At 46.5% G+C, this 23,372-nt stretch overlaps 1 protein-coding gene across 1 annotated transcript; it reads right to left on the reverse strand.

Annotated features, from left to right (window-relative positions):
• Window positions 1-5,579: 5,579 nt before the first annotated feature.
• Window positions 5,580-20,074, reverse strand: LOC148686082 (uncharacterized). The gene is made up of 7 exons (XM_088668978.1): window positions 17,449-20,074; window positions 17,171-17,252; window positions 16,990-17,076; window positions 16,805-16,887; window positions 13,768-13,894; window positions 11,646-13,104; window positions 5,580-8,458 (listed from the first exon to the last, which is right to left on the reverse strand). The coding sequence occupies exons 1-7, from the start codon at window positions 17,848-17,850 to the stop codon at window positions 7,147-7,149; spliced, it is 3,552 nt and encodes a 1,183-aa protein (XP_088525104.1). The 5' UTR covers window positions 17,851-20,074; the 3' UTR covers window positions 5,580-7,146.
• Window positions 20,075-23,372: the final 3,298 nt, after the last annotated feature.

Below are 23,372 nucleotides of genomic sequence, written 5' to 3' on the forward strand. Positions count from 1 at the left end.
CGCCTTTCTATTTTATGATACTCAATATGGTTTACAAGCTGAAGAAACAGAATCTAATGCAATACAAAACAACCTTATAACATAACAATCTAATGCAATACAAAATGTAACAACAAAACATAGTTTTAAAATAAGCAATCAAAGAATGCAACGTTCAACAAGCATTAGAATACTAGTGAATAATATCAGCATATGAAAATTAACACTTAATCAATAAAACCTCGGCAAGCCACAGTGCATAAAACAATACAATACAAATGGAGACACAGAGACTGGAGGGTCGGGCAAGGCAGGTGGAAGGCGGCCTTGCCTGATGGAGTCTCTCCTCTCCCAGTTCTTCCTCCAGGACCAGCTCCCTTATGAGGACTCCCAGGGCCAGGGGGTGGGACAAGGCAGGTGGGAGAAGGTCTCTAGCCTTCTAGCAATGCAAAATGTGGAGGCAACTGAAGGGATATCTGGGAGATTAATCAGCCTGGATTCTGCTGCCTTCCAGTCAATTCATGAAGTCAGATTGTATCTTGTGAAAAATGGGTGCTTGGCTCTAGTGGGGGTCCTCACCTGGGGGTCCTCAGGAGTTGCCCCAAACCCCACCCCCACCCCCTTGCTTCTGTCTCCTTTTCTTGCACTTAAGACTCTCTGCCACTCTCCAGACAGACTCCTGGGGTGGGGTCCCTTTCTCTTTGCTCTGAGGGCCAGATATGTATCTGGCCTACCCCCTGAGGGCCAAGTGGGTGGGGCCAAAGACATATCCCTTGAAATTTAGGCAGGTAATTTATTATTATTATTATTATTATTATTATTATTATTATTCTGTTAGACAGCTTAACACACACACACAGCCATTGATGCCAAGGTCCCTGGAGGCTCAGTGAGTAGCAGCGCCCATTTCTGGCCGGTTTTCCAACAACAATCCCTTTGGGACAGAGAGGATGTGGTCCTGGGATGCCATGCTCTGGGTGCGAGGGGATTGCTGCAGTGGCCTCCGTGTGGAGCTGCCCTTGGAGACGACTGGGAAACTGGTTTGCAATGCAGCAGCCAGACTATGGGCTGGGATCCCTCTCCTTATTCCTGGCCTTTCTTTCCCACCTTTCCTCCCTCCCTCCTCCACGTGGGTATTTTAATAGAGGGGGGGGCTAGTCCACCTCCTCGCCCACCTTTGGAAAACCATTTGCACGTGTTTCCTCTGTTGTGCAATGACGCTGAGCGACGTCACACAGAGTTAAAGTCCTAGGGAAGAAGAGAGATTTGGTGGGAGTTTGGGATCTTCTGATCTCCAGGAAGGGGAGCCTTGCAGGCATTTTCCCCTGCTGTAGCCCTGGGACCACCACCACCCGTCTCCCCACTGCACCCTCTGGGGAGAGAGAGAGAGAGAGAGAGAGAGAGAGAGAGAGAGAGAGAGAGAGAGAGAGAGAGAGAGAGAGAGAGAGAGAGAGAGAGAGAGAGAGAGAGAGAGAGGAGAGACTCACCCGATCATCCCAGGAGTGAAGGGACAGCGATGCAGCCCTTGCAGGAGAGACAGCAAAGCAGGAAAGGAGGACTGGGGAGGGAGGGAGGGGCCTCAGCTCTGGAGGGCCTGACCCCCCTTGCTTCCTGTCCTCTCTAGGAAGGCAGCTCGCTTCCCTTTAACCCTTGCAAAGCCGAAGTACCCAGCTCAGCCCTCTCTCGCTTGGCTGAAGCTCAATTTTTATTTTTTGTGTTATAGGGGGGCAGTTGTCCCCCCTGCCTACGCTAATGCCAAGATATCCTTTTGAGGCTCTTGGCTGGACTCTGAGCATCTCCTGGTATTTCCCTCCCTTGTCCAGGGCTTTGCAGGATAGGGTGGCAATGACCAGGGCCAGAATAATCCTGGTCAGGCCACACAGGCCCTAAGTAGCCAGAGGAACTCCATTTTCAAAATCTCTCTGTCCCTGATAGAAAGTAAAATAGACAGCGCTTCTCTGTTTGTACCTTTCTCTGTAACCCATTGCAAAAGGAAGTTAGCTTAACCGCAAGATGTTCTGTTCCATCTGAAGAGGATGTCACAAAACCGCAAGTTCTAAGTAGGGCGCAACCACAATTGTGCCTGTAAAATTCCACATAGACACGTGTATGAAAGTACCAGGTACATAACGCCACTTAGTGGAGTTAGGTAAATGACTTTGCATCTTGGGGTGCTTTCTCTTGATTGGTTGATAAAGTACTGCAGAAAGGCTGACCTTCGCTCTGTCAAAAAGGTATAAAAGCTCTCTGTACATGGACAAGGGTCAGGCAGAATGAGGAATGGTTTTTTCCCTACTGCTCCATATTGTTTTGCCGACAAACCAATGAATTTGTTCAACTGCCTGAGATTTCGTCTGGTCAATTTGGGAAGCCAGTCATCCACCTAACAGCAGGAGGCAAGGAACCTCCTCCTCGAACTGAGGAGTGGAGAGATAAAGGGGATCCTGGGGTCATCTAGTCCAGCCCCCATCAATGTAGGAATCTCAGCTTGTTGCAGAAATTTATGTGGGGGGGGGGGTTGCCCCTCCAGCAGATCTCATGCACACACAGCACTTCCAAAATCAGCACAATCACTTTTGTGATTTGTCCCCACAAAACACTTCATCCCAGTTTCTTCCTATCTATTCAAAGGGACTCTGCTGCACATTTCCAAATGTCACAATTCACTGATCACTGTATCTATGGACTGGCTCACTGGGGAAACTTCAGAGATTCATAGAGACAGGTGAGCTCAGCTTCCCAGCAGCCTCTCTGCATGAGTGATAATCAATGGCATCCTGATACCTGAGTGCCAGACAGGTAGCCATTCCAGAATTAAGAAACCCAGATGAAGGCAAAAGGCTGTGATTAACTTGGCTGGGAAACAGGGAAATGTAAATATCTCTTTTGTTACACTTGAGGAGTGTTTGGTGGAGGGCAAGGGGAGGCATGGGGCAGGATCCAGGGTGCTCAGAATACTGCCACCAGACCTCCCCTTTCATGATGTAACCATGATGTCTTAGTGATGTAGTTTCTTATATTCTCAATTTCTTATTTTGATTCTGATTGCATTTATTACTTTTATTTGATTTATTGATTTCTATTTTAAGAGTTATTTTATTTATTTTGCACATAGCAGCTCAGAGCCCTCCTTCCCCCTCACAGCTGTTGCTTTTGTTTTGGTTGATTTTCTTGATTTCAGCCCGCTGAGATTCTTGACACGTGATATAGGCAAAAATCTGCCCTTATTACCTTATTGGGTTCTCCATCGGTTGGAGAATATAACAGAGGCCAACCAGAGAAGTTTGAGAAGCAAAGCCTTTATTTTCGCTGTTGCAACAGGGTCCTTCCTCTCACGCAGGAGAACAAGGAAGGAACCCCAAACAAAGGTGTCCTGCCCTTAAATAGAAATTTGAAATTGGTTTCAGCCCACCCCCCAGAAGCATCATCCATATGTCACAGAAGGGGTGTAGCCCAAGACCCCTCTCCCTAGATTCATCATAGGTACATCATGAAAGGGGAGGTCTGGTGGCAGTAATCTGAGCATCCTGGACCCTGCCCCCTGCCCCCAAAACCTAATCAACAAAAAAAAAAGAGATATTTACATTTCCCTGTTTCCCAGCCAAGTTAATCACACCCTTTTGTCTGGCACTCAGGTATCAGGATGCCAGGGATTATCACTTTAATTCCTGAGACAATGAGAAGGTTCCCCCCACCCCCCTTCTTCCTTGCAGAGGAACACCTGGTCAGAGAGAGAGTCAAAATGGTGTCAGTCAGGCCTGTCTTCCTGTGCTGCTTCAGACATGTTTCTGAACATTCATGTACATGTTTTATGAACAATTATATATATATATATATATATATATATATATATATATATATGACCTTAAAATTCTTATAACACACGGCTGAGCTTTCGTGGTTAATTAAATGCTTGTTTTTATTTTGTTTTGTTTTAATATTTTTGTTCTTTATTTTAATATATATTTATTATTCTTTAGTTTAATATTTTTTATTTTACATTTTTATTTTGTGCCCATTTGTTATGTATTTTGTATATACTTGCTTTGTACATAGAGGGGTAGTTAGGGCTAGGGTTAGGCTTACGGTTGTGGTCAGAGTTAGGCCTGGATAGGCATTTTAGATAGTTACCATAGCTAGAGGGGGGGATTTTTTCCTGGAAGAAATGGGCAGGCTGTAAGTAGGATTCCTTCCCTTTCTCTTGGTCTTATTGGGTTGGGGGGGGGGGTTGAATCCTGGGGTCCCCTGCACAGCCTTGGCTCTCTGGAAATCGGCCTGGCCAGTCTTTTCCAGAGAGCTCAGCTCCTCCACACTCTTTCCCTGCCTTCCCCCTTTCTCTCCCCTCTCATTATTTACATTTATTTTGCATCTCTCCAACTGCCCATCTCTCCCTGCCAACAATGGTTATCCTCACAACAGCCCTGTGAAGTAGGCTAGGCTGGCCCAAGGTCCACCAGGGAGCTTCATGACTGAGTGGGGATTCGAACCCTGCTCTCCCCGGTCCTCCTTGTCCAGCCCTCCAACCACTACACCTCTGCCTGGCTCCATTTCCCGTCTCTCCAGCTGCCCAACCCCATCCGCCTTCTCTGGCTCCAAGGAAGACTCCACCACCTTCCTCATGTTCTGCTCCTCTTCTGGGACCCCTTGAGGCTTGGCGGACCCTCCTAGGGATCTCCTCCCTCTCCAGGAAGAGCAGGGCTGTCCTCAGAAGAGGAGGCAGAGCAGCCCTTGAACGGCTGGCAATGCTTCTCTTTCCTTTCGGCTGGAGATAGCAAGGCATATGGCAAAGCCGGAGAAGGGGCTTCTGCCCAGAGCCACGGCCAAGCAGATGTCTCCCGGAAGCCTACCAGCGACAGCCCACTTCTGCGCCTGTTCTCTCGCAGGTGCCTTCTGTGATAGACTGCCTCTCTAGCTGGAAGCTCTAGACAGCTAGGGCTGATTATAACCAGAGATACTCTCCTCCTCCTCCTCCTCCTCCTCCTCCTCCTCCTCCGTGAAGAGACGTGATCCCTTTTCCAAAGCGGCAAGCCTGTTGTCCTTGCCGAATCTTGTGGCTGCCCATTTCACCAACCAATTAAACATTATGAAAATAAGTCCCCCTCCATGTTAATGAATGACCCAAAGCTCTCCCCTCTCCCTGCTTATGTTATTCTTCCACTGCTTGACTGCATGAATGAGGGAGCCAGGCTCTCTGGGTCCTGGCATGGCCGTAGCTCTTGAACCCAGAGCACCTGGGGCCTCCTTTCTCTCTCTGCCAGCCCTTTGTGCTCCGGGCTGCTTCTTGGAGGCTCTGATGATGCCCCTTCCGGTCACTGAACTGCAGAGAGATGGAAGGATTTGGTCACAATGGGCCAGCAAGGATCAAATAGGCTCCAAATACGCATTTCTGTTCTGCCGATTCAGCAGTGGTTCCTTCTTCTCGATGCCCCTCCTCACACACATACACCCCCCCCCCATAATTGGGACTGCTGGCTTCTGAGTCACTCTCTCCACTCATCCCTTCTAGGATCAGGTGCTTTTCGGGGCACAGAGCCTGTTTGTGTGGGCACCCCCCCCCCCTCAGGCTGGGTAGTAGCAGAGTGCAGCAGAAGGAAACTGTGTTGGAATGTGACATCAAGATTTATTTACAGCGGAAAATAACAAAGAAACATGGCGTGATCTGTCTTCCACAGCAGTCTCCTCCTCCTCGGAAAGAGTAAAGGAGAACAAAGGACGGAAGTGATTTACAGACTGACTTCCACTCTTGAACAGACAGTACAGAAGGTGAAAACATGGGTATCTGGTTACACTAGCAATGGAAGAATGAAATACTGACAGTTTGGCCCCCAACTGGTCCAGGAGTGCCAGGGACTCCGTGGTGGGGGCAGTAGGGGCCTCTTTGGCCCAGACTGGGCCCTGACTCTGAGGCTCTTTCCTTCCGCAGGACCTCCGAGGATACGCCCTCTGTGACAATGGAGAAGAGCGGAAACTAGCGCCAAGAGCATTTCTCCCAGCTCAGAGTAAGTATCTTGCCTTCCTGTATTCATTTCTTTGGTTGCTTCCATCCTCCCAATAGCACATCCCCGAGTGACTTTTAAGGCAGACAATGCGGTGTGTGTTCCTGGGTGCCAGGATGAGGCCAGAGGCTTTTCCTGCCCCCTTTCCTGCTGCTGCTTGCATTCCACCTCTGCCCAGGAGGCTGCAGGGCTCAGGGTGGTCCTCTGGGACAAGGGATTGGGTCCAAGGTGGGTGCAGCCATCCAAGGTGGGTTTTCGTAGTGTCATCTGACCCAGATTTTTCTTTCCTCTGCAGAATGTAATAGCTCGGCCGGAGTTGGCCTACCTGTGGCCTGATCGAAGAGAAGGTAAGCCCCACACCTTGGAGACAGGGAACTCCCTTGTCCCTTCTTTGCCCAGGACTCACCTCCCAGGTTTTCTTGCTGGGAGTCCTGCAGGACCTGCTCCCTGCCTGGCAGGCCTTTCCCATCTGGCCTGGGAGGGCATAACCCAGACTGACTCCAGCTACAAGAAGCGGAGGGGGCTGAACAGACTCTGGAGTTGGGGTCTTGTTGAGGGGTGTTTGCTAGCAGGGGTACTTCCCGCTTCCTTTGCCCTCCATGGTCTCCCTGCCTGAGCTGACAGAGCTGGTCTCACAGGCAGAGTTCAGGACTCCTTGACTGCTGGTGCTGGCCGACTTCAAAATCTGTGCCGAAGCAGCTGGCTCTAGGGTGCTCAGGACCAATGGGGAGGGATGATGGGAACTGTAGTCCAGGAGCTGCTGGGGACCCAAGTTGGGGAAACCCTGCTTTAAAGCAACTTTTGTGTGCAAAGATGGGACTTTTGCATTTTCTTGTATTCCCCCCCCCCAATGACCTTTGTGCATTTATTTATTTTTTATTTTTAAGAGGGCAAATTGAAAGAGAAATTGTACGGCAAGCAGCAGAAAAATAAAACGTTGCGTTTGAAAACAAACAACACAAAAACCTGGGGGTGGCCTCCTCCAGTATTTCATGGGGGACCAAAGACCCCTACGCCTTTAAGAGTCAGTGCCGATTCCCCACACCCACAGGTCTCAGGATGGTTACATATAAAGACACAACATAAAAAACACAAAACACCACATTTTTAAAGGGCATTAGATGTCAATCAGCCAAAGGCCTGGTTAAAAATGTGCAGATTTGCCTGGCTCCTATAGCTGTATAATGGTTTTTCTGACATTTGTATGGATTCTTTTATGGGATATGAGACTGTTGCTGTGACTGAAGCTCTTTCCACATTCTATGCACTGGTAGGGTTTCTCTCCTGTATGAATTCTTTGATGGGAAGTGAGAAAGTCCTTCTTCCTGAAGCTCTTTCCACATTCGAGGCACTGGTAGGGGTTCTCTCCTGTATGAATTCTTTGGTGGTCTTTGAGATGGTGGCTGTGACTGAAGCTCTTTCCACATTCCACACACTGATAGGGTTTCTCCCCTGTATGAATTCTTTCATGGGAAGTGAGATGGGAGCTGTGACTAAAGCTCTTTCCACATTCCACGCACTGGTAGGGTTTCTCCCCTGTATGAATTCTTTGATGGGAAGTGAGATCACAGCTCCTCCTGAAGCTCTTTCCACATTCCACACACTGATAGGGTTTCTCCCCTGCATGGATTCTTTGATGGGAAGTGAGAGAGGAGCTCTGACTGAAGCTCTTTCCACATTCCACACACTGATAGGGTTTCTCACCTGTATGAATACTTTGATGGGAAGTGAGATAGTGGCTGTGACGGAAGCTCTTTCCACATTCCACGCACTGATAGGGTTTCTCCCCTGTATGAATTCTTTGATGGGAAGTGAGATCGCAGCTCCTCCTGAAGCTCTTTCCACATTCCACACACTGATAGGGTTTCTCACCTGTATGAATTCTTTGATGGGAAGTGAGATCGCAGCTCCTCCTGAAGCTCTTTCCACATTCCACACACTGATAGGGTTTCACTGCTGTATGAATTCTCTGATGGGAAGTGAGATCGGTTCTCCAACTGAAGCTCTTTCCACATTCCAAGCACTGATAGGGTTTCTCACCTGTATGAATACTTTGATGGGAAGTGAGATAGTGGCTGTGACGGAAGCTCTTTCCACATTCCACACACTGATAGGGTTTCTCCCCTGTATGAATTCTTTGATGGGAAGTGAGATCGCAGCTCCTCCTGAAGCTCTTTCCACATTCCACACACTGATAGGGTTTCTCCCCTGCATGGATTCTTTGATGGGAAGTGAGAGAGGAGCTCTGACTGAAGCTCTTTCCACATTCCACACACTGATAGGGTTTCTCACCTGTATGAATACTTTGATGGGAAGTGAGATAGTGGCTGTGACGGAAGCTCTTTCCACATTCCACGCACTGATAGGGTTTCTCCCCTGTATGAATTCTTTGATGGGAAGTGAGATCGCAGCTCCTCCTGAAGCTCTTTCCACATTCCACACACTGATAGGGTTTCTCCCCTGTATGAATTCTTTGATGGGAAGTGAGATCGCAGCTCCTCCTGAAGCTCTTTCCACATTCCACACACTGATAGGGTTTCACCCCTGTATGAATTCTCTGATGGGAAGTGAGATCGGTTCTCCAACTGAAGCTCTTTCCACATTCCACACACTGATAGGGTTTCTCCCCTGTATGAATTCTTTGATGGGAAGTGGAATGGGAGCTCTGACTGCAGCTTTCTCCACACTCCAAATTTTTACGTAGCTTCTTCTCTCCGGCGATTTTGTCGTGGTCACCTTTGTTCTCAATTTCCGATTCATCACAATCTGCAATGGAGACAAAAAGGGATTAGAGCCTCAGGAACAAATGGAGAAGAAGTGAAGGGAGTTGGGTGTGTGTTCATTACCTGTGTTATTTGTCATTAAACAACATATTTATTCTGATGAGTTGTTGAATGTTGCTTTGTTTCATATTCAGTAGTCGTCAAAATTGTGGAAGACATCATAAAATTATATATTAATGGAAAGATAATTTAATCAAGAATGAAATTCAACAAAGTTTGTTCAATTACCCGTATTCTACCAAATGTTATAGCCAAATAACCAGAAAAAGGAAGCGAAACTTGCTTAGGTTGACTTTTGTCAGTGTGTTATGTGATTGCTATCAAGTTGGTTGGTTTTTTTTGTTCTTTCATTTAGTGAGGTTGTAAAACATAATAAAATTATAGAAATGGCACAAAGAGTTGACTTGCCACCCAGAAATGATGTAAAATAGTACTATTAGGTGAACAACACCACAGTTATGAAGAAATTAGAAGAGAGATTGGGGAAAACTTAACCAAAGCTGGCATTTCTATATTTTGAAGAGGTCTATGGGGACTCAGTCACTACAAAATCAGACCTCCAGGAAAAGGTGCACAAGGGCAAGTGAGGATCGAAGAATGGAGAGACTGTCCCTACATGACAGAAGAAAATCATCTGGGTGTACACAAGATGACATGGCGCAAAGTAATGTGAAGATGAGTGCAAGGATTGGTCTAAATGTTAGAATTGAAAGGAAAAAGCCATTGTTATCTCTCAAGCAAAGGTTGAAAAGATTAAACCCATGTTAACAGGACAGCGGAACAATGGGACAGTGTTATTTAGAGCGATGAGACCCAAATCTCCTTGCTTGGTAGTGATGGCATGCAATACGCGAGGAGAAGAATCGGATAAGATTTACATCCTACTTGCATTACACCGACCGTGAAACACCCAAAGAGTGTGATGATCTGGGGCTGTATGGCAGCAAAAGGTGTGGGCAGAATTTGTGTCATTAATGGGAATGTAAATGCCCCAAAATACATGAAACAACACAGCAATAAAGTGCAATTAACAGAGGCAATAATTCATAATTGGTTTCACATTATTACAGCTGCAGAACTAAAAACTTGGTTCACTTCACGGGAAGGCGTTGTAAGGCCGTAATTAAAGCTAAAAGTTACCAATGGTTACCAAAGGTTTCACGTTTTTCCATTATGACTGCTGTTCTAATAAATACTCCTTCCTCCTCCTCCTCCTCATCACTGCTACCACTACCTGAGATTCAATAAGCCTAGCTCTTCTCTGGGATGGATTTTGTTTGGCCCAGTCATGGCATCCCCTCCATGTTGGTCGTCTCTTTGGTCAACCCAAGACTGACAGGAGCAAAAACAGAAAATCTGAAGTTACACGTCTTTCCTAACAATTCTGAAGCTGACATTAAAGGTGGCCTGGGCAGTTCAGGGCAGCCCAATCGTGGCAGAAAAAGGAACAAAGAGAGGAAGATTGTTCAAAGAAAAAGACTGTATTTTACTGTTTATTGGGGGGGGGGTGTTAGGTTCCCAGGTGTTATAGTGTTATGGTGTCCACTGTAGAGTTCTGTGGAAATATATGAGGTTCATCACATAGAGGTATTTTGTTGAATTTCCAGGCAGATATGACGATCCCACAGGGAGCCTTACCAAGAGAGGCCACAATCCCACAATTCTCCTCCATGACGTCCTTATGCAGAGCTCTTTGGTCAGGATCCAGCAACGCCCACTCCTCGTCCGTGAAACGAACAGCGACGTCTTCAAAGCACACTGGACCCTAAAAGAAAAAGGGAAATGTCTGAGACCCTACCTGCCTGCAGACTGTCTCACCAGAGTGGTGCATGCTCTAGTTATCTCTCGCTTGGACTACTGCAATGCGCTCTACCTGGGGCTACCTTTGAAGGTGACCCGGAAACTACAACTAACCCAGAATGCGGCAGCTAGACTGGTGACTGGGAGCGGTGCCAAGACCACATAACACCGGTCCTAAAAGACCTACATTGGCTCCCAGTACGTTCCCGAGCACAATTCAAAGTGTTGGTGTTGACCTTTAAAGCCCTAAACAGCCTCGGTCCAGTATACCTGAAGGAGCGTCTCCACCCCCATCGTTGTGCCCAGACACTGAGGTCCAGCGCCGAGGGCCTTCTGGCGGTTCCCTCACTACGAGAAGCCAAGTTGCAGGGAACTAGGCAGAGGGCCTTCTCGGTGGTGGCACCCACCCTGTGGAACGCCCTCCCATCAGATGTCAAAGAGAAAAACAGCTACCAGATATTTTTGGGTTCGAAATACTGGCTTTGGAGAAAAATAAAAGCTAAGGGTAGTTGTTATATTTTTTAAAACTAGGTTTGTGAGTAAATTGGGAAGAGGAATAGTTGGAGAATATGAAATTAGATTATTTAAGTTTAAGTGAAGAGGTTTAATGTATTGTTAAATGTTTAAGAAATAAGGTATGTTGCATGATTTAAGAGATATTGAGAAAGTGTTTAAGATTAATGAAAATTACATGATTTAGTTATAATAATGGACTCAATGAGGGAGATGTGAAGAAGTCTATAATTTAAGATTATATTTTTTCTTTTTTATTCTTTCTGTTTCTGTTTCTTTTTTGCTTGTTGTTTTTGTGGTTGTTTTTATATATTTTTATGTTTTTTTTAAATGAATTAAAAAAATTATTTGAAAAAAGACGCCTATGTCTTTAAGAGTCAGCGCCGATTCCCCATACCCACAGGTCTCAGGATGGTTACAAATGAAAACACAACATAAAAACACAAAACACCACATTTTTAAAGGGCATTAGATGTCAATCAGCCAAAGGCCTGGTAAAAAAGGTGCAGATTTGCCTGGCTCCTATAGCTATATAATGGTTTTTCGGACATTTGTATGGATTCTTTTATGGGATGTGAGACTGTTGCTGTGACTGAAGCTCTTTCCACATTCCATGCACTGATAGGGTTTCTCCCCTGTATGAATTCTTTGATGGGAAGTGAGGTGGCCACTCTGACTGAAGCTCTTTCCACATTCGAAGCACTGATAGGGTTTCTCCCCTGTATGAATTCTCTGATGGGAAGTGAGAGCGCTTCTCCAACTGAAGCTCTTTCCACATTCCACACACTGATAGGGTTTCTCGCCTGTATGAATTCTTTGATGGGAAGTGAGATGGTGTCTCTCACTGAAGCTGTTTCCACATTCCATGCACTGATAGGGTTTCTCCCCTGTATGAATTCTCTGATGGGAAGTGAGTTTGGAGCTCTGACTGAAGCTCTTTCCACAATCAACACACTGATAGGGTTTCTCCCCTGTATGAATTCTCTGATGGGAAGTGAGTTTGGAGCTCCGACTGAAGCTCTTTCTACATTCCACACACTGATAGGGTTTCTCCCCTGTATGAATTCTTTGATGGGAAGTGAGAGAGGAGTTCCGATTGAAGCTCTTTCCACATTCCACACACTGATAGGGTTTCTCACCTGTATGAATTCTTTGATGGCAAGTGAGAGAGGAGCTTGTACTGAAGCTCTTTCCACATTCCACACACTGATATGGTTTCTCCCCTGTATGAATTATTTGATGGGAAGTGAGAAAGGAGCTGTGATGAAAGCTCTTTCCACATTCCACACACTGATAGGGTTTCACCCCTGTATGAATTATTTGATGGGAAGTGAGATGGTGGCTGTCACTGAAGCTCTTTCCAAATTCCACACACTGATAGGGTTTCTCCCCTGTATGAATTCTCTGATGGGAAGTGAGTTTGGAGCTCCGACTGAAGCTCTTTCTACATTCCACACACTGATAGGGTTTCTCCCCTGTATGAATTCTTTGATGGGAAGTGAGAGAGGAGTTCCGATTGAAGCTCTTTCCACATTCCACACACTGATAGGGTTTCTCACCTGTATGAATTCTTTGATGGCAAGTGAGAGAGGAGCTTGTACTGAAGCTCTTTCCACATTCCACACACTGATATGGTTTCTCCCCTGTATGAATTCTCTGATGGGAAGTGAGATCGGTTCTCCAACTGAAGCTCTTTCCACATTCCACACACTGATAGGGTTTCTCACCTGTATGAATTCTTTGATGGCAAGTGAGAGAGGAGCTTGTACTGAAGCTCTTTCCACATTCCACACACTGATATGGTTTCTCCCCTCTATGAATTCTCTGATGGGAAGTGAGAGAGAAGCTCCGACTGAAGCTCTTTCCACATTCCATGCAGTGATAGGGTTGCTCACCAGTATGAATTCTTTGATGGGAAGTGGAATGGGAGCTCTGATTGCAGCTTTCTCCACACTCCAAATTTTTATGTAGCTTCTCCTCTCTGGGGATTTTGTCGTGGTCACCCTTGTTCTCGATTTCCGATTCATCACAATCTGCAATGGAGACAAAAAGGGATTAGAGCCTCAGGAACAAATGGAGAAGAAGTGAAGGGAGTTGGGTGTGTGTTCATTAGCTGTGTTATTTTTCATTAAACAACATATTTATTATTAGATTCTGATGAGTTGTTGAATGTTGCTTTGTTTCATATTCAGTAGTCGTCAAAATTGTGGAAGACTTAACATAAAATTATATATTAATGGAAAGATAATTTAATCAAGAATGAAATTCAACAAAGTTTGTTCAATTACCCATATTCTACCAAATGTTATAGCTAAATAACCAGAAAAAGGAAGCGCAACTTGCTTAGGTAGACTTTTGTCAGTGTGTTATGTTATTGCTATAAAGTTGGTCGGTTTTTTGTGTTCTTTCATTTAGTGAGGTTGTAAAACATAATAAAATTATAGAAATGGCACACAGAGTTGACTTGCCACCCAGAAAGTGATGGGCAAGTGGCGATTGAAGAATGGAGAGACTGTCCCTATATGAATTTAAATTTACTGTAATTTACTGTTTATTTGGGGGGGGGTGTTAGGTTCCCAGGTGTTATAGTGTTATGGTGTCCACTGTAGAGTTCTGTGGAAATATATGAGGTTCATCACATAGAGGTATTTTGTTGAATTTCCAGGCAGATATGACGATCCCACAGGGAACCTTACCAAGAGAGGCCACGATCCCACGATTCTCCTCCATGACGTCCTTATGCAGAGCTCTCTGGTCAGGATCCAGCAATGCCCACTCCTCGTCCGTGAAAGGAACAGCGACGTCTTCAAAGCACACTGGACCCTAACAGAAAAAGGGAAATGTCTGAGACCCTACCTGCCGCAGACTGTCTTGCCAGAGTGGTGCATGCTCTAGTTATCTCTTGCTTGGACTACTGCAATGCGCTCTATGTGGGGCTACCTTTGAAGGTGACCCTGAAACTACAACTAACCCAGAATGCGGCAGCTAGACTGGTGAATGGGAGCTGCCGCCGAGACCACATAACACCGGTCCTGTAATACCTACATTGGCTCCCAGTACGTTCCCGAGCACAATTCAAAGTGTTGGTGTTGACCTTTAAAGCCCTAAACGGCCTCGGTCCAGTATACCTGAAGGAGCGTCTCCACCCCCATCGTTGTGCCCGGACACTGAGGTCCAGCGCCGGGGGTCTTCTGGCGGTTCCCTCGCTACGAGAAGCCAAGTTGCAGGGAACTAGGTAGAGGGCCTTCTCGGTGGTGGCACCCACCCTGTGGAATGCCCTCCCATCAGATGTCAAAGAGAAAAACAGCTACCAGATTTTTAGAAGACATCTGAAGGCAGCCCTGTTTAGGGAGGCTTTTAATGTTTAATAGATTATTTTATTTCATTTTTCTGTTGGAAGCCGCCCAGAGTGGGTGGGGAAATAAATAATTTACTATTGTTGTTGTTGTTGTCATTACTACCGCCCACAGGCAAGCCATAGCTTTCTGACGTCATGCCCTCGGTCTCACCTTTAGCTTTCTGAGTAGTCTCCCGTGCCCTTTCTGTGACCTTTGCCTTCTCTTGGAGAGGCATGGCTCACTTGGTGGAGCAAGTCTCGCAAATATCAGAGGAAACATAAGTGTCAGCTCACGATGTAAAAGTGCTAAAGGTCAGACTGTTCCTAAACGTGTGCATATTGTGCTAATTAAAGGAGCCTCTGCCAAGCTAGCAATCAGCTTGGTTATGCACAGCTCACCTGCAATAACTCCTCACTTGCCTGCTTTACTTCATCTGGTGCCAAACGTGGGGCTAGTTTTACACACTTCGCTCGGCAACAGCTACAGACGCGTCCCTGCATCCTCTACGGATCCCGGTAAATATACGAAGGAAGGAACATGAGTATGGGGAGTTCCCTTTCTGCCCAGCAATTCCACCATCGTACAGATCTCCATTATTTGCTTGTACAAACACGGCATCCTTGATCTTGCAAGGCACTTAATGCTCTCTTGCAAGCAATCGATGCGCGTTGTCCCTGGTAATCCAGAATGCGGCAGCTAGACTGGTGACTGGGAGTGGCCGCCGAGACAGCCATCTGTCAGGAATGCTTTGATGGTGTTTCCTGCTTGGCAGGGGGTTGGACTGATGGCCCTTGTGGTCTCTTCCAACTCTACGATTCTATGATTCTAAGACTTGTGTCGAGCTACTAACCACAGCAAAATCTGCAACAACTGTATTAGCAAACTCCTGAGCATACCTGGTGGGCGTCTTGCCCTTTGTAGCTCCTTCTGAGTTGCGCACCTGACGCACCTCCTCCACTGTATCAGTGGAATTCTCTTTAGTGCACCTGCTGTTTAAAACAGCAACAGACTTACTATGTAAGTCTCCAGCAATGGGGTTGCCTAGGAGAGCTGGACCATGAAGAAGACTGATCACCAAAGAATTGATGCTTTTGAATTACGGTGCTGGAGGAGACTCTTGAGAGTCCCGTGGACTGCAAGAAGATCAAACCTATCCATTCTGAAGGAAATCAGCCCTGAGTGCTCACTGGAAGGACAGATCCTGAAGCTGAGGCTCCAATACTTGGGCCACCTCATGAGAAGAGAAGACTCCCTGGAAAAGACCCTGATGCTGGGAAAGATGGAGGGCACAAGGAGAAGGGGACGACAGAGGACGAGATGGTTGGACAGTGTTCTCGAAGCTACGGACATGAGTTTGACCAAACTCTCGAGGCAGTGGAAGACAGGAGTGCCTGGCGTGCTCTGGTCCACGGGGTCACGAAGAGTCAAACACGACTAAACAACAACAACAACAACAAATTTACAAACATAACACCCCAGAGATGAAGGGTTTTCTAGCTCCCTCAGGCCTTAATCTTTCCATTGATTATAGTTCCTTTTTGTAATCTAACCCTATGGCTTTGTATTTTATGGCATGAATTCTCTGTTCACACTATATTGATCTGTCCCTTTAAATGGTTTTTAGCCCTTTATGTATTTAACGCAGAGAAATTTACACTTTGTATCAGCTTCTGCCGCCCTTGAAGATTGTATGCAATGCTCGAGATTTTAGCCGGTGCTTAACTCTCTTATATTGTTCCCATTGGTGAGTATAAGGAATTGTCTGTATAAAATTTTTAGATTGTTATATGTAGTAATTGATTGAATGTATTGTATTTCATCATTGAAGAAAGAGCTTGTTCCTTTGAGGAAACTGGAGGTTCAACAGTGAAATGGGAGGATTTTCAGCTGGCAATCCATCAGGATAGAGAAGGACAGTCGAGGAATATTGCTGGAAACAGAATACCATTGAATACCAACTATATACTTACCCGGAACATTTATGATCCCCAAGTGAACTACTGAATTATAGACTGAAAGAGATTAGTAGTGTTTATGCACCATTGAATATATGCGTCAGGCCATTGCATTTGCACATATATTTTGCAGATATTATTTACACTGTTGCCATAATATATTTATATATTTTCCACTGTTTATTGTCACGGCTTTTTGCTTTGTGTTTTTATTTAAATTTTCCGTGATTGTCTGTTTGCTATTTACCTCCTCTTCCCAGGCTTCTCCCTCTCCCCCCCTCTGATCGCCCATCCTTCTTCCACCTCCACTTCCTGGGCTCTGAGCCATCTTCCCTTCCTGGTTCCCCAGCTGCTTCCTCCCACCATTCCTCTGTGCCCAACCCGTCCATGACATTGCTCCATCCCTCGGCCTCTGTCCCCACAAGGCAGCTTCCCCTGACCTGATGTGGTTCCACAGCCGCTGCTTCCCTTCTGCCCCCATGAAAAGACGGATCAGGAGGTCTTGCTGGCATCATTCCATCACCTGCAAGAAAGAAAAGGTAAACAGTATGCCAGGAGTGCCTGCTTCTCTCACAGGTGGAACAGGGCATCTCTAACTACAGGTGGGCCTTTGAGAAAGCCTTACCTGCTGAGAGCATTTGGTCGTTTGTGCCCATTTCATATGTTTGTTGTGCAGAAATGCATCTCCCCTCCTCTGGCCCCTTGTTCCCAACTGTCAACCCCAAAACAAGATAAAAAGAACCCTCAGATGAGTTGGAAAAGCAACAGAAGGAGACCAAAAAAAGAAAAACCACCTTCCTCCTTACCCAGTAGTCTCTCTATGGTGTCCAACGGAGGCCTCTCTGCCTCACAGGAATCCAGGTCCATTTCTGCAAAATGATCCTTTCCCTGAAAAAGAAACAAGGATTCAAAACAGAGAATGGGGAGAAATATTTAAAAGAGAATGTCAAAGACTTGAAGGGGGTGAGTTCTCATTCCATGGATGCTTTCCCAGAAATCGGATGGGCCATCAGGAGAGCATTATGGGATGTTCTCTGTCCTGTTTGGATCCCCTTGGGAGTATCCAGAGGAAAGTCTGTCTCACCTGCTTTCTCTCCTCTGCCTGACTCAGGAGGAAACCTTCGGCCAGGGCCACCGCCTGGGAACTGGTCTCCGCTCCGCATTCCCTCACCCAGCTCTCCATCTCCGGGGGAAGGACAGCCAGGAACTGCTCCAAGATCACCAGGTCCAGCATCTCAGCTTTCGTGTGCCTTTCTGGCTTCAGCCACTGGTGGCAAAAGTGGTAGAGTCGGCTGCAAACCTCTCGGGGTCCTTTGGCCTCCTGGCAGAAGAACTGCCTCAACTGCTGGCTCTGCACCTCTGAGCGGAGGGTGTCCTCCTCATCCAGGATCTTTGGCACTGGGTTTCCCCAGAATCCCCCACTGCTCCCAGTTTGGATGTCATGGCCTCTTTCTGCTTCAAGGCCAGCTGAGTCTTGCTCATCCATCTGTGGTCTCAGGAAGCCTCTAACAGATCGGAAGGAACCCTTTGGTCTTCTGCCAAGTTCTGTCTGTTGCAATGAGAAGCTCTAGCAAATCCTACGAAGCAAATACATTGTTCTGTTACAGAATCTGTAGGACAGGGGAAAATAATGGTTCCCTGAGCAAGCATGGATGAGTCTTGCTGGGAACCAGGGCTGGACTGTCCCACATCCCAGACCATGAGCTATCTTTTTGGGGGGAAAAAAGAGGAGGAAGAGGACAAGACATCATCATCATCATCACTTTTAATTTGTATACTGCCTTTCTATCTTACGATACTCAAGATGGTTTTACAAGCTGAAGAAAAAGAATCTAATGCAATACAAAACAACCTTATAACATAACAATCTAATCGTAGACTTCCGATTCGTCGCGCTGGCGAGAGGACGCAGAGACCTCGAGCTCCAAGGACGCGATTCCTCCTCTACTCGGGAGCTCAGTAGAGCGACCGAGAATCAGAGGAGTGGAGTTGCGGGAGCCATCTTGGGCAACATTGTTACCTCCAAGAAGCGAAGCTCCGAGTCTTTAGCCAGCAAGCGGCGGATTCTTCCCAAGAAACAAAAGATTTGGACAAAGTAAGTGAAATCTCTAATTTGGAAACTTAATTGGAATTATAGGATGAGATTCTAAAAAACGGAAGTCGATCTCTTCTTACTGTGGACTTCAGAGGCGCGAAAATATTCCAAAGCCGAAAGTGAAAATGATTGCTTTTATAACTCCAAAGAAAGAAAGCTTTTTCTAACCCCTTCTCCACCCTGGAGTCGATACCCCACGAGGCTCAACAAGGTTATTAAAACAGCTGATAAAAAGGAGAAGAAGGAGAAACTTTTGTTAAGGACGTTATTTGATAAATAGACGAAGTAAAGACTTTGAAAATGATTAGCCAAGATGGAGGTTACCGTTTTTGAGGAAGGAATTTTCCAGTGTCTCTGTCGTCTTATCTTCACTCTGCTTGCGGTTAAGGAAAAATGCCTGCACCCTATTCAACAGCCTTCCGTGAGAAGGTGTTAAGTTACTTGGAAATTCTTGGAGGCATGAGAGATCTCTTTAAGAGACAGGAACAATTCAGTTCACCGTTGGTAAATATAGCAGACCATGGACAGGAAAAAGAGGCAATATCTGAAAATGAAAGGGATCTCAAAAATCAAGAAGAGGATGATGCTCAACAAAAGGTGAAAAAAGAAGAAGAGGAAGAGAAGAATACTAATACCAGTAGTCTTGGAAATTTAACTGAGAGAGCAACCCCTGTGGAGAAGCATCACCCCCAATGGAATATGTTTCTTGAAAATGGGGAGACTGGGGAAAATAGAGAAAGGAGAAGTGAGACTGAGGGGTGGGAAAAACAGAGCGAAGGGAGGACGGAGACCGGAATTTTGAACTGGGAAAGACTTGGTGTGGGATGAAAAAACTGGTAAATTGGTATTTAGGCTGGCTGAAAAACGGCTCTGAAATCTTGGCTTGATGAAGGAATTGCTGGACCAAATGGGGGGAAACTCCGGGGGGGGGGGAGGAGAGGGTGATTAAGAGAATAATGTTAAGACGTTTGGTTAGAGATATTAATAATATGTGAATATTGATATTTCTTCTGGGGGGTGGAGGAAGGGCTGGGGGAAGAAATTTTAGATTTGTGGAGTAGTAATGCTATGTTTAGACAGGTAGTTGGGTGGATAGCCACCTATCTCCCTCCCTATTGACCTGAAGCCTCTGGTGGCAGGGGGGGCTTTGGGGTGGGGAGGGAGGGGTGGAAGGAAACCCAATTACAAATCAGACCTCCCTTGGATGGTCGCACCCCATGGGTGCCTCTTGTGGCAGGAGGGGACCTGTGGGGAGGTGGCACGAAGAAGGAGGAAAATAATGTTGAGTTTTAAGAATTAGAATTGGAAATAAGAATAAGAAACCCGCCATAATTATATTTTAGAATTATGAAAATCAGGAAGAAGGGATCAGAGGAAGTCACAATTACAATGTTCAACAAATTAAGAATTTGAAATTTTTATTTGTTTGTCTGTCTGTCTACTATGCTGAAAGATATAAATGGTTGGGGGGTTCCCTATCCCAATCTCTCCTTATGTCTCGGGGCCCCCTGGTGGCAGGGGGGGTTCAGGAGCTGGGGAGAGGGGGGTGAGGACAAACCCAGCTTTAAAATGGACTACCTTCGACTCTCAACACCCGCAGGATCTACTTGTGGCAGAAGGGGACTTGTGGGGGGAGGGGGGGAAGGTGGGCAGAAATGTTTTCTTTTATGGTTTTGTCTTTTTTTGTTGTTATATAAAACTAATTTAATTTTTTTAAAAAAAAACCAAAATGTAACAACAAAACATAGTTTTAAAATAAGCAATTAAAGAATGCAACGTTCAACAATCATTAGAATACTATTGAATAATATCAGCATATGAAAATTAACACTTAACACTTACAATCAATAAAACCTCGGCAAGCCACAGTGCATAAAACAATACAATACAAATTGAGAAACAGAGACTGGAGGGTCGGGCAAGGCAGGTGGAAGGCGGCCTTGCCTGATGGAGTCTCTCCTCTCCCAGTTCTTCCTCCAGGACCAGCTCCCTTATGAGGACTCCCAGGGCCAGGGGGTGGGACAAGGCAGGTGGGAGAAGGTCTCTAGCCTCCTAGGAATGCAAAATGTGGAGGCAACTGAAGGGATTTCTGGGAGGTGAATCAGCCTGGTTTCTTCTGCCTTCCAGTCAATGCATGAAATCAGAACCGACTGACAAGGGAGTCATTTCTATCTTGTGAAAAATGGATGCTTGGCTCTAGTGGGTGGTCCAAACTTGGGGGTCCTCAGGAGTTGCTCCCCATCCCACCCCCCTGCTTCTGTCTCCTTTTATTGCACTTGGACTCTCTGCCGCTCTCAAGACAGACTCCTGGGGTGGGGTCCCTTTCTCTTTGCTCTGAGGGCCAGGTATGTATCTGGCCAACCCCCTGAGGGCCAAGTGGGTGGGGCCAAAGACATATCCCTTGAAATTTAGGCAGGTAATTTATTATTATTATTATTATTATTATTATTATTATTATTATTATTATTCTGTTAGACAGCTTAACACACATACACACAGACATTGATGCCAAGGTCCCTGGAGGCTCAGTGAGTAGCAGCACCAATTTCTGGCTCGGCTGGTTTTCCGGGTGCGAGGGGAGCACTGGCCTCCGTGTGGAGCTGCCCTTGGAGACGACTGGGAAACTGGTTTGCAATGCAGCAGCCAGACTATGGGCTGGGATCCCTGTCTTTATTCCTGGCCTTTCTCTCCCACCTTTCCTCCCTCCCTCCTCCTAGTGGGTATTTTAATGGGGGGGTGGTGGCTAGTCCACATCCTCGTCCAGCTTTGGAAAACCATTTGCACATGTTTCCTCTGTTGTGCAATGACGCTGAGCAGCGTCACACAGAGTTAAAGTCCTAGGGAAGAAGAGAGATTTGGTGGGAGTTTGGGATCCTCTGATCTCCAGGAAGGGGAGCCTTGCAGACCTCGCCCCCCCTCCCTGGCAGGACCCTCTCCTCCCTGACTTTCTTGGTCCCCCCTCCCCTCATGCATCCTCCCCTGCTGCAGCCCTGGGAACCACCATCCCCCCCCCCCGGGTCTCCCCACTGCACCCTCTGGGGGAGAGAGAGAGACTCACCAGATCCCAGGAGGGGACAGCAATGCAGCCTTTGCAGGAGAGACACCAAAGCAGGAAAGGAGGACTGGGGAGGGAGGGAGGGAGGGGCCTTGGCTCTGGAGGATCTGACCCCCCCCTTTGCTTCCTGTCCTCTCTACGAAGGCAGCTCGCTTCCGTTTAACCCTTGCAAAGCCGAAGCACCCAGCTCAGCCCTCTCTCGCTTGGCAAAACATCGGCTTTTTATTTTTTATGTTATAGGGGGGCAGTTGTCCCCCCTGGTTACGCCAATGCCAAGATATCCTTTTGAGGCTCTTGGCTGGACTCTGAGCATCTCCTGGTATTTCCCTCTCTTGTCCAGGGCTTTGCAGTATAGGGTGGCAATGACCAGGGCCAGAATAATCCTGGTCAGGCCACACAGGCCGTAAGTAGCCAGAGGAACTCCATTTGCAAAATCTCTCTGTCCCTGATAGAAAGTAAAATAGACAGCACTTCTCTGTTTGTACCTTTCTCTGTAACCCATTGCAAAAGGAAGTTAGCTTAACCGCAAGATGTTCTGTTCCATCTGAAGAGGATGTCACAAAACCGCAAGTTCTAAGTAGGGCGCAACCACAATTGTGCCTGTAAAATTCCAGATAGACACGTGTATGAAAGTACCAGGTACATAACGCCACTTAGTGGAGTTAGGTAAATGACTTTGCATCTTGGGGTGCTTTCTCTTGATTGGTTGATAAAGTACTGCAGAAAGGCTGACCTTCGCTCTGTCAAAAAGGTATAAAAGCTCTCTGTACATGGACAAGGGTCGGGCAGAATGAGGAATGGTTTTTTCCCTACTGCTCCATATTGTTTTGCCGACAAACCAATGAATTTGTTCAACTGCCTGAGATTTCGTCTGGTCAATTTGGGAAGCCAGTCATCCACCTAACAGCAGGAGGCAAGGAACCTCCTCCTCGAATTGAGGAGTGGAGAGATAAAGGGGATCCTGGGGTCATCTAGTCCAACCCCCAGCAATGCAGGAATCTCAGCTTGTTGCAGAAATTTATGTAGGGGGGGTTGCCCCTCCAGCAGATCTCATGCACACACAGCACTTCCAAAATCAGCACAATCACTTTTGTGATTTGTCCCCACAAAACACTTCATCCCAGTTTCTTCCTATCTATTCTGTTGTGACGTGGGGTTTGTGATTTCAGCTCTCTTGACATAACATGCTGGAGACAGTTCTCTAGTAACAGCTCTTTATTAAAGTGAACAAGACTGACTGTGAGGGCAGGAAGGCTACATTTATAGGGACAGGGAACTAGCTAGGAAGGGATACATTTTGGAGGGAACAATATCAGGCAATCACAGTGCTGCCTTTTGGAGGGAACCAATAAGACAGAGGATCCAAATACAGCAGCTTAAATGAACCAATAGTAGCTGTACCCTCTGGAACCAAAAGGCAGTTACTTTATCCTAATGCAAATACAGACAATAATAATACAGATATAAAATCCTTGGACTCAATACACAACACCCCTCCCCCCCTAGTGAGCACAGCAGACGTAATCCCTCAGGTACTGTGGGGTCCTACAACTTCTACTTGATCTCCTGACAACAGGTGTTGCAGGTTCTGGATTGGGTGTTACCTGTGGTGGAGGGGCTGCTATAGGGGTTTCATCGGGAACAGATGGCGTCCCAGACATCTCAGGGTCCCCTACCTGTACCTCGTCATCCTGAGGACTAGCAGACCCTGGTTCATTTGCTGAAGCCCCTGGTGACTGCACCTCTGGGCCATCTTCACTCTGGTCTCGCAGCTGTGCGTCATTAGCCAGGGATGAATTATCTGACTCCTCCCTGCTGAGCGCCCGGCGCCTCAGCTGATCTATATGTCTCTTCCAAA

The sequence above is a fragment of the Zootoca vivipara genome, chromosome 4 (genome assembly GCF_965207765.1).
Source record: "Zootoca vivipara chromosome 4, rZooViv2.hap1.1, whole genome shotgun sequence".
Classification (NCBI taxonomy): domain Eukaryota; kingdom Metazoa; phylum Chordata; class Lepidosauria; order Squamata; family Lacertidae; genus Zootoca; species Zootoca vivipara.